This window comes from Leptinotarsa decemlineata, unplaced genomic scaffold (assembly GCF_025532065.1).
Source record: "Leptinotarsa decemlineata unplaced genomic scaffold, Ldec_3_MD MMD2_P_RNA_scaffold_5, whole genome shotgun sequence".
NCBI classification, from domain to species: domain Eukaryota; kingdom Metazoa; phylum Arthropoda; class Insecta; order Coleoptera; family Chrysomelidae; genus Leptinotarsa; species Leptinotarsa decemlineata.
In genome coordinates this window covers 830,200-841,262 of record NW_027412532.1, presented here as the reverse complement: position 1 = coordinate 841,262, position 11,063 = coordinate 830,200, and the positions used below count along the sequence as shown (strand labels likewise).

The following is an 11,063-nucleotide window of genomic DNA, read 5'->3' as shown; positions in this document are numbered from 1 at the left end:
GTCATAACCACACAAAACACAAAATGACAGAATCATGACAAATTCCGTTTCAAAAACAATATCACTGGGTTGAATCATCTAGAATACGTCATGTTACGTCCTTGTTTCAACGTCAAAATGAATGTAATAATCACACACGAATACGCATCATACGTCATCAGTTTCATTAAATAACCTGTAATTTTTGTCTGTAGACAGCAATTGCTGCGCATGGTTACAATTTTTACATGCCTCCGATTATTTATTTATTCAATTTTGAAAATACACTTGCTTTTACCTATTTAATAAAATAAAAACAACAATAAAAGTTAATTGGCGCTCCGGGGCGACTTCATTGATTCCAGTGGCGCATTTGCTTTTTCAGCTGCAGGAAAACCCGGAAAAACCTGCAGCACCACTTCATCTGAAGATCTTGATCTAACAATGTCCTCTCTCTTATAAAACAAAATGTAGGGTGTCTCCAGAGGCTCCAATAAATTCAATGTATCACCAGAACACTTCGTGACACGACTATCGTCAAACTTAAACCAGTCCGTTTCTTCTTTGACCAAGGCGTAATAATGACCAAATTCAACGCCAGAACCACAGTGAACAATGACTGCATGAATATTATAATAGTGGTCTGATGGTTGAAATGTTCATCTATTTCGAACCTTCCAAAGAGTTTCTTGCTTCCGTTAGAGGTTGAGTCTTGTTTGAAAATCATCAGTGTTATTATTAGATTGACTGGTGCCTCAGCTATACTTGTTTCCTTATAACAGTCAGTTAGTTTGGCGCATGTTTGACAATACAGTCGATCATCACCTGTTGAAAATTCCATTTTCAGATGATTTAACAATAAGCTTTGCATGGGCTGGTAATTAGTCGTATTAGGAAAAGCTAGATGAAGTTCCAGAAATTCACATAAGTTTTCGGTACTTCTTGAACATTTATTATATATTTCATTAGAAGAAAAATTACCATTTATTAGCAAAACATCAATAATCTGAAGATGCCGGAAACTACTTAACATAGCTTACACCAGATACTAAGAACATCGACAAATCACCTCAAGAAATATAAATACTCTGTTATGAAGTTTCCAGAATTTAAAACAGATTATTTACTACAAAGATTATGGTAGGTCACGTACGCTGAAAAATACATGACCACGAAAGGAATTCACTGAAAAGCATGATTAGCTGTGCAATCTTAGCGCGCCACTGATCGATTCTTCTTCTTATCGATTTTTTTGGCTTTGATTCACGAGCAATTTGCCAGTCACCGGTATGTATCGATTGTCTTCTCTATTGATGTGAAATGTTTGTGCCTACAGACTTTCCTGATCTTGATGAATATATCTATTAATTACCTATCTCGCCGTTTAATTACAGTGATTTTACTTACCTACCTTCTCGTAAAATAATTTTATGGATAACATCATCTTCATTTGGTAATGCTCTGATTCAGCGATTCCTACCGCGAAAGTCCTTTTTTATACTAATTAGCCTCTGTTGATGCGAACTACGTTTTTGAAATGTGGTTTAAGCGGTGTGGGATTTCCATTGGTTTTATTCTATAATTTTTTTTGGAACCTTGACTAAACAAAATCTGAATAACTTGAATTGATTTATTTATAATTATTGATTAACGATAACAGTTTGAAAATTTGTGTACAGCTTAGAAAGCGATATATGGTCTACTTTCACCTACATTTTTCTACTTCCTCACTATTATTTTTCTATTCGCTAATCATCACAAATTCACTGGTTTCTTTGTAGACCATACTACGTTTTAACAAGTTGTACTCAAAAGAGTTACAAGCTTTGTTGATATTATGTTTAATTGCACGCTGTCTATACGAAATTGACTAATTATTGCAGTCTAAAATAGCATACAGGGGACAGGCCAAAAGTACAAAATGACATTTCATCAAAAAAAAAAGAAACTAGTGTATCATGAAAACTGACAATTGCTCATTATAATAACCATGAAATACCATGGTATTTCGTAAAACAATATATTGAAACAAAATATTATTCTGTACCTTTGTAGTCCTGTATATTTAGATACACAATTGAACTTTATTTTATATAATAATTAACAAAGTAACAGACAAATTTAGTATTTGATTAGAAAAAACTAGGAATATTCTTCAGGGTTTCTGAACATAATTGTTTATTTGAATAATATTGTCATGATACTTTTGAGTTAAAAATAATCTTACCAATAGAATAAAAAAAAACTAAACACTATTTGGTTTCAAGATAATAAAGATTGGAAACTATTAAAAATTACAGATTAATCAGAGTATCAATACAAAACTACCAATAAATATGAGAATACTTGTATTTGAAGAGTTATAAAGCTTCGACCCTCTACTTTGTTTTTTATATGAAAATCATAACCTCATCTAATGAAAAATGATTTATTAAATAACCTCTTGCAAGACTTAAGTCATATTGTCTTTTCCTCAGCTCACAATTGGAATGTACTTTATTAATATAATAAACTAATATCTGTTAACACGGCATATGATGTATCTACAATATTCCATCCAGAGGCCTCATTTTGGAGTCATGGAAATTGTTTCCCCATGAGACCATGTTAAACTATCGACATAAGCCCTCAAATGTCAAATTACGTCAACTGCTATGGGTAGAAGATTCCCATGACTCGAAAATTATACCACTGGCAATAGAAGTTATCGTTAGCATGTTATCTTCTGGAAAAAATCACGTCGTTTTTGACACAATTAGAGTGAAGAGACCAATATTTATATGGTGAACTAGAAGTTTGTGCTATTTCTACCGCAGCATACATTTCAATTTTCTTCTTCTTCTTCTTCCTTTTTTATGGTCTTGGCTTCCCTCACGGCGCAGTGTACCAGCATTTTAATTTTGACTAAGAAAACATTCCAAGAATGGTTTTGTCCATAGGTTTTTGATTGTAGCGCATTTTTTTTTTTTGAGAAAGTAAAGAGGGCTAATGACATGAGAAAAAGAATATTCAAATAAATGGCTTGACAGATTCAGACAATTAATTTGGCCTCATATTGGTCCCAACACTCTAGGCCTAGGCATTGTATACAAGTATGAGAATGAAAATACAAAAAGAGAACATGAGAAAGAACACTTTTTAGACACCAGATTTCTTTCATGTTCAATAAAAAAAATGTAGTTCTTAAAAAATTACAATTCTTTACGTTTTTTCAATATTTTTGCACTGTAAATGAAAAAAAAACAGATATGCAGTCTCTCAAGAAATGTTCTTTCATTATTCATCACAAAACATCACAAATATACACGCAAAATCACATTTTCCTTGGAGACAGAAACACCGAGAATCGAAATGACACCGATAGTGCAGGTTTTTTCTTAAGATTATATTAAAGGAGACTGGAATATAACAGATTAGGTGAGCACCTCTAGAAAGGTTTTTGGTACAAGGCCCTGTCGAGTACCGATTTTTCCTATGAAGTAATCAGGGTTCGATATTTCCTTTACATAAATGATCTGTGAAAGAAATAGTTATGTACAGGCAGTTATTGAACTATGAAAACCTAAATGTATTTTTCCTGCTTCCACGTGAACTGAATAAGCGAATTAAATATGGAACAGGAACACCTCTAACATAAGAAACAATGCTCTCGAAACTTTTCAAAGTGTGTATTTAATTCGCAAAGTTGGCGTAACAAGGAAATGAACTCTGATTCTTTTTGGTCGTTTTGTTAATTTTCTAAGCATTCCAAAAGAGCGTCGTCAGCAAAGTTCAACAGTACAAAAAACAATCTGACCAAGTCATCTTCAACCAACAAAAAATACAGTCCACTTTCTCGGAGAATTGAGGATCGCCCCAAAAAGGAAAACCTTTGAATTAATGAATGAATTTTGATTTGATGACAACACTAATGACAAATACCAACTTAAATACATATGCCCTCAACGATATCCTTTCCCACGCCTTGTTCTGTTTACTGAATACGCAACATACAGTGGCACAATCAATTTGAATATTTTTAGGCATCAGAACATATGTCAGGGAAATGATTTATAGTTGAAATAAGTGGTATAACGCAAAATACTTGTCAAGACTTACCAAGCCCGCCTTCAAGCTAAGTTCCCCTTCATCCTTTGCCAAGTAATCGTACAGGACTTTGGCCCTGGTCATTTCGCTATCTGGAGAGGAAGTAGGTAGACTACCAGACGTACTACGGAATCAAAAGAAAAACGGCAGTGTCGTCAAAAAAATAAAAACAAACAAAAAGGTTGTGTGAGAAAAGGTACGATACAACAAACATTGCAGTGCACTTGTGTGTGGAAAAGCATGAAAAAAAAGGTGAAGCCGATTAGACGGCGGTGATATCGGGGTCACTAACGTAGGTGAGGTTGATGGCTGTGAAGGAGTCGTCAGAATATTTGGAGCGGTTAGGATTTAGAGATTCCAAGTCTTCACTGTTCAGACGTAAAACAGGGCCCGGTTTCGGGAGACTGAAACATTTATAACAACTGTAGTATGTCGAGGGTTCAAGATCCAGTTGTCAAACTAAACCTGAGATCACATTACTTGTAATTTAGTTTTTGGATATAAGTTTAGTGGCGAATAGTAACAAGTTGAACCTAGAATTTATTGTAACATTTACAAAACTCTTACGCTGACCCAGTCACTATCGATAAAAATTCAGCCTGCGAATACTAGTAAGTCTTTTGGGTGATTCAGTTTTTTTTAATCCTAACATTCTGCAAAAAAGCAGAACTGTACTGAAAAATCTATGAAACTCAGGAAAGTTCAACTACTGTGAATTCTCTGAAAAGTTGCTACACATTTAAGAATGGTTTCCTGTAGGCTGAAATACAGAGCCCAGTTATCGTGGAATGTTACATCAGAAATGTCAGAAACTACATTGGTCAAAGTTAAAATGCTCCACAAACATGCACCAAAGATCACACCACAATGGGGAATGTTCCTCAATTTGGGTTATTACAGCAAAAGCAAGTTTGAACAAAATAAAGTTGAGTTGAATTCATGAGTCCTAGATATTCTACTTTAAAAAAGGAAAATTATCTTTATAAATTAACAATTAAGGCAAAATATAAATTATAGTTCAATACCACCTCCACGAGCCACATAAACAACAGTTGTTTTGTTATTTATTTATATAGAGGAAGATAGGTTAGATGCACAAAATGTCATATGTCACATAATGTCTCGGAACTCGGAACATAAGTAAACAGAACAGCCCGCCTCTGAAATATGGCATCTTTGTTTGTCTCATACAGGTAACAGATGCATTGTCCTTTATTAGCTATAACCCATGTTGCCAAATGGTGAAATAGAAAAGAATCCCTTTAAATGTTGAATGCATTATTTCATTCCTCCTTTTTTAAGTATTTAAATAATTTTTTAAAGAAAAAGGTTGAAATGATAAGTTCAAATGCGTTGTTTTAGAACTCTTTTATGAAAACTACTTCAATTTCGTCAGGAGGAACATTTCCCATTCTAGAAAAAATGTTAGAGCAAGCAAATGGCCTATGAACCTGCTTTCACAGCTTACAAATTTCATACAGAACAATATTCCATACATACCTTGCCAGTTCGCGTTGTAGATCCGTCATTATAGTCGTACATTGAGAATAAAACTTTGCCTGGGTTTCCACGAATTCGTGTAAGTACCTCAAATGAGCTGCGTGTGAACTGCTGACACCCTCAAGGAGCAACTTTGTGATCTCGGCCTGCCTGTCGAACTCTGACTGGGCAACTCTCAAATCTCTTTCCGCCTAGGAAAGAAGTAATTCGTCAGATATATATTTTGAAAAACAGATATATATTATGAAATATAAGCAAAATACGTGAAAAAGTAAGTATTGAATATTATGTAGTCTAGAAACAACTATAGAATGTACGGAATTGAATAAACAGAGCTCCAAGGTTTCTCTGAATTAGAAATATTCTGTTCTCATGCTGTGAATTTTTGTGTGAATGTGTGTGTCGCTGTAAGTTTTCTTGTAGTACCTGTTCCAATGCAACTTCTGGGGAAACTCCATCCTTCTTAAGAATGCATGAAAATGTTTGTCAATCACTAGACAGGTTATGAAATTCAAACAGCTAAAGTCCTAAGGACTGAAAAGTGCAGAATCAGCCAAAAAAGTAGCAACGAATCTTGTTTTATTCAGAATGCAACTGTATAAACTTTGATTTGTTGCACAATCTTGGTTCGAAAAGATCAAGCAGGTAAAAGCTTGAGCACTTACTGCGGTCTGTCCCAACATACTCCTTGCTTTCCTTACGCGGTTCTTGCAAGCATCAAGATCCAACCTAACACAAAAAGTGTCGATAATAATAACTTATTGGAAAGTAATGAATTCTAAACAGGCGAACACAGAAATCAAGAATTCACTCAAACCTTTTGGTCTCCAGTACATTTTTCTCTTTGATGATGGTCTTCATTTCCGTTTCTAGGAACCTCCTCAGAGGTTGTGTGAAGCACATCCCGGCAGACCCGATGAAGTCCCTTTCATTCTGACCCAGTTTTTGTTCCCACTGCCCGACTTTGATGAGGGCACTTCCGTACGCCGTCCCTGGGCCCAAAGCGTTGCCTGCTTCAACCATATCAACTCCGAGATACTCGAGATTGCTCAATCTTGCTGGTCGTTGCTTTTCTATTTTTTCGTACACAAAGTCCTCGATTCTGAATCCTGGATTGGGGACGAGGACGGCTTCAGTGTTTCGAACGATTCTATCAGTGAAATTCTTTGTGTTTTCTGCTCTGTCCCACAAGTTTTCGAAGTGGGCATCGAGCTCCGTTTTTTCAGAGGTGCCAAGTTTTTCTTCTGTCATCTAGGAATAAAAACATTGGGAGGGTTATTTGTTTTTTTGAAGATTTGGCAAAGTGAATCACCTGCACGACTCTGCTTAGGGCTGCTCCAGCATCCTTTACAATCTTTTTGACGTTAAATTCCATATTCGTTGCCTGTTGAATCTCCCCTCTGTATAAACTGTGAATTATGGATTATTTTTCATTCGATTTCTTGACAATCATCAACATTCTACTGCCCCTTATTTGCTTACACAGTGTTGTCAGTTGTCACAATTTATTTTGTCACTTTTTTGCTATTTCTTTTATGTTCACTAGACGTAAGTTTATCAATTCGAACATAAATTCAGGGAAAACATTAACCCTTCGAGTTCATATTGTAGGCTATTTCCAATTTGGATATTTTGAACTTCAATAGTCACCGACACTGTTTAACATCATATGAATATTGTATAAACTAATTTTTTGCGGGGGACGATTCAACAAAGTATTTTGTAGGTGAAGAAAACATTTTTCTCGTTGAGGAAATGTCTACCTCTACCAATATAATCAGTCAAAAATATATTTTTTTGCCAACAATAATTTCACCAAAAGGCATATTGAGACGAATTTTGTAGCAATAGCAAATTTAATGTCATATCTCTATTATATAACAGAAATTACTATACAAAATATTATTTAGACATTTTCTCTGAATTCTGCAATGTCTTGATTGGCAATGAACCTGGATAGGAAGATTGTATAGCGTCTACTAAAGGTTTGTTCATGCTCGTTCGAATATTCGCATTGTTATTGCGAATCGCAAACAGTAAAAAAACGTCGTTCATACTGGTTTGCTATTTGCTATTACTCTCTTTCAGTAAGTAATATCACAACTCAAAAGTTGTTTGTTGTTGTTTTGTCAAAAGATGATATAGGATCCTAACGAATACCCACAAAAATGAATAATTATAACAATGAGTCGAAGTGTAATCGAATTAAATATCATTATTATTTGCTTTTTCTAGGTCAATGATTCCATCAATATTCTAGCTGAGACGAAGGACTGAAACATTTTATTTTTGCTTTTTCAACTCCATTGAATTTGTCATTATGAAAACTTGACACACCTTGTGAAAAAAATTGACAGGCTGTTTCATGCCTTAGGCTGAAATAAACTTGAGAGAAGAAGAAGAGAAATTGATTTCAGTTATTCTTCGTTTTCATTCTTCTCTATGTGGTTCGTGGTTCTGTGTAGGATCTTTTCGTTCCAATAATCTGACAAGATGGTGAGTTTTCGTAATTTTTTTCGTTATCTATCTTAATTTTTGCCATCGTAGTGAAAAATCATTATTAAGAAAAGTCAATGGAACTTGAGTGTGAATATTCAAACGTTCAACTTGATATTGGATTCCTATATGAAATATTTACTCGAAAAATTATATCCTAACCTAACAAATGTATTGTTTTCTTCTAGTCTCTGGTCATACCCGAGAAATTTCAACACATCCTTCGTATCTTGGGTACGAATATCGATGGTAGAAGGAACGTGATGTTCGCCATGACGGCTATCAAAGGAGTCGGTAGACGATATGCCAATATCGTCCTCAAAAAAGCAGACGTTGACTTGAACAAACGTGCGGGAGAATGTACAGAGGAAGAGGTAGAAAAAATCATCACCATCATGTCCAACCCTCGTCAGTACAAAATCCCTGACTGGTTCCTCAACAGGCAGAAAGATATCATCGATGGTAAATACAACCAGGTGAGTTGTAACTGGATAAGTAGAATTTTGAACTTCTGGCGTGGAAAGAATCTATGGGAAACACTTTCCCCCTCATCAGGACCAGAAAGACGGCGGTTTTTTCTGGTGAGGTTGAAGTGTTTCCAATAGATTCGGGTGAGTACTTGTGGCAGTGTACTAGTGCTAGTTTTGGATTTTTTCATTAGACTTTGATAGTTTTGCTTCTGATCACAATTATGAGATACATCCGCTCAAAATTCGAAACTGGGTAATTATCGGAAGTCAAAACGTGGTTATTTTACCTCTTTTCGGAGGCACTGCCAATTAAAAACGAATACGTTGAAGAATAATCTTCCAGAAGCGAAAAACACTTCGACCTCAGATTTGTGATCAGCAGGAGTCTTATTTTTCAAAAACTAGCACAAGCTGTGGAATTCACCATTATATAAGACAGTCTTAGCACAGTTTAAACGGCTTATTGATATTTTGATGGCAATACAGCTGGTAGCCTGTGCAACATTACAAGCAATAGGCAGTGCATTTTTCGTTTGGGAGTTCGATGTTGCGGATTGGTCATTTATTTAGTGATATCCATGAAGCAAATCGAGCGGTCATGAAAAATCTCTGTCCTAACACGTTTCGTGTATTGCTACATCTCTATACAATTTACTAGGAATTGTGTTTTTAAAAGCAAGACATACGTACTGTAGTGGTGGAAAACTCCCATAAGTAAACTCTTGGAAACAGTTTTTATTATTATGTTGTTTATTTTTTTTTTGTAGTTTTCCATTTACTAAATATCTACTAAAGCCTGAGTGAGTTTTTGCTCTACACATCTTTGTAATTGCGTGTTTTCTTTCTTCGGAAGATTCCCACATTTTGTTGTATAAAGATGGAGAATCAGAAAACCCAAAAATGTATTTCTCCTAAAAATATTACCCCCTTACGAATGTGAACTCTCAAAAGTTGAAACTTGTGTTAGCTAAGGACTAACGAGGTCTTACTATTTAACGTGTGATTCCTAACACGGGTTGGACGATTGCTACTGAAGGGTGTGTCAATTCCTCATCCAAATATGTGGCATTGGATATAGTGGAACGTGTTAGGAATCACACGTTAAAAGGTAAGACCTCGTTAGTCCTTAGCTCGCGCAAGTTTCTCAACGTCTGAGAGTTGTTCTTCGTATGGGGACGACAGCTGATTAACGGAAAAACAGATTTTGAACAGAGTTGGATAGGTATTCCGGTTTGAGCACGTGTATTTTCTATGTTGGCTATGTGTTTTTCTCATTAGTGTCAACTGTTATATGTAGACCATGTTTGTAGGTGCCCTAATTTTAAGTTTCATTCAGTGTTTCAAAGTCATTAGTTCATGGTCTATATCAATAAGTATTTTTTTACAGAACATGTATTTTTTATGAGCTGGTTACTCAGTCTATTTGTCACTACTGTCAATTGTCACTACTGTCAATTGTCACTACTGTCAGTTGTCACAACTGTCAGTTGTCACTTGTCACTACTGTCAGTTGTCACATCCAGTTGATGTTTATATTGTTCATTTTCAGTTTTATTTCCTGTTTTCATTTTCCATATAGTATTCTTGATATTCAGTGGAATTATTAGCATGAACAATAATGACAACTGATACTAATGACTGATGAATAGATTACCCAACTCTGAAAAACGTGCTCCAAATGAAATCCTTATCCAATATGGTCTATAGAGTTGTGTCTAGCTATCAGTCATTATTGGCCTATTGCTGCAACCTCTGACAAGCCTGTTTCTGTTTTGATGAACCTTGCTTTGGAGTTTTCATTTGAAGAGTTTTCAATTGATATTGTATGGTGAAAAAAAAGCTAGTAACATTTTGACTGTTGTCCGAGTATACTTACTCGTACATCCATTGCGAGTTGAAAGCTTGCTGTTGAAAAATGGCGTTATTTAATACGTGAATATTCTTTTGTAGTTGATGTCTTCGAGTCTGGACTCCAAGCTCCGTGAAGACTTGGAGCGCATGAAGAAGATCCGTGCCCACAGAGGTATGAGACACTACTGGGGTCTCCGTGTGAGAGGTCAGCATACCAAGACTACCGGCAGACGTGGACGTACTGTTGGTGTATCTAAGAAGAAGTAGATGCTCTTTTATTATTTAATACCAATAAACAATTTCCTATAGTTTTTGTATCATTTCAACGGCCCTTCTGGATGAAAAATACTCTTACTTTTGGAGACTTCACCAATCTCCTGAGAAGGCACACTTTTTCCTTGTTTTTTTGTCATGACATTCATTATGTGAAACACAAACATGGGAAAAAAGTCTGGGAGAGACAAATATTCATTTATAAACATGTAGAACATAACGCCATCTACTAACACAAATCTAAATTATTAAATTTATATATCGGAAGGTATCCGTCCAAAGCCGTTGAATCAGGGAGGCGCCACTATAGCAAGAGGGTGAATTTTTAATGAAGCGCTAAAAGTTGAACAACATGAAGCGCTAGATAAAACTAGAAAACCTCACTTGCCAAAGCTTTTTGATTTCCAC

General features: G+C 35.4%; 2 protein-coding genes across 5 annotated transcripts; one reads left to right on the top strand and one right to left on the bottom strand.

Annotated features, from left to right (window-relative positions):
* Nucleotides 1-1,595: 1,595 nt before the first annotated feature.
* EndoB (SH3 domain containing GRB2 like, endophilin-B) lies at nt 1,596-7,086 on the bottom strand. 4 transcript variants are annotated; one of them, XM_074169172.1, is made up of 7 exons: nt 6,878-7,081; nt 6,383-6,816; nt 6,231-6,294; nt 5,992-6,027; nt 5,566-5,756; nt 4,078-4,189; nt 1,596-3,494 (listed from the first exon to the last, which is right to left on the bottom strand). In XM_074169172.1, exons 1-7 carry the CDS (start codon nt 6,938-6,940, stop codon nt 3,393-3,395), a joined length of 1,002 nt encoding a protein of 333 aa, XP_074025273.1. In that variant the 5' UTR covers nt 6,941-7,081; the 3' UTR covers nt 1,596-3,392. The 4 variants fall into 4 exon arrangements, with proteins under 4 accessions (XP_074025273.1, XP_023028922.1, XP_074025274.1 ...); XM_023173154.2 differs by lacking the exon at nt 5,992-6,027 and having other exon boundaries at nt 6,878-7,078; XM_074169173.1 differs by lacking the exons at nt 1,596-3,494; nt 4,078-4,189 and adding an exon at nt 4,224-4,469 and having other exon boundaries at nt 6,878-7,086.
* An 817-nt stretch (nt 7,087-7,903) lies between these two features.
* On the top strand, nt 7,904-10,690 carry RpS18 (Ribosomal protein S18). Its single transcript, XM_023173176.2, has 3 exons — nt 7,904-8,061; nt 8,250-8,537; nt 10,482-10,690. The coding sequence occupies exons 1-3, from the start codon at nt 8,059-8,061 to the stop codon at nt 10,647-10,649; spliced, it is 459 nt and encodes a 152-aa protein (XP_023028944.1). The 5' UTR covers nt 7,904-8,058; the 3' UTR covers nt 10,650-10,690.
* Nucleotides 10,691-11,063: the final 373 nt, after the last annotated feature.

What these genes read in the sequence shown, in the direction of transcription:
- EndoB (XM_074169172.1), bottom strand. Translation starts at nt 6,940, where the DNA reads ATGGAATTTAACGTCAAAAAGATTGTAAAGGATGCTGGAGCAGCCCTA. An exon ending in CTACAACGCGAACTGGCAAG is followed by an intron (nt 4,190 to 5,565) that starts GTATGTATGGAA and finishes TTGATTCCGTAG; the next exon opens with TACGTCTGGTAGTCTACCTA. An exon ending in TTAGCTTGAAGGCGGGCTTG is followed by an intron (nt 3,495 to 4,077) that starts GTAAGTCTTGAC and finishes TTTCTTTCACAG; the next exon opens with ATCATTTATGTAAAGGAAAT.
- RpS18 (XM_023173176.2), top strand. An exon ending in TCGATGGTAAATACAACCAG is followed by an intron (nt 8,538 to 10,481) that starts GTGAGTTGTAAC and finishes ATTCTTTTGTAG; the next exon opens with TTGATGTCTTCGAGTCTGGA.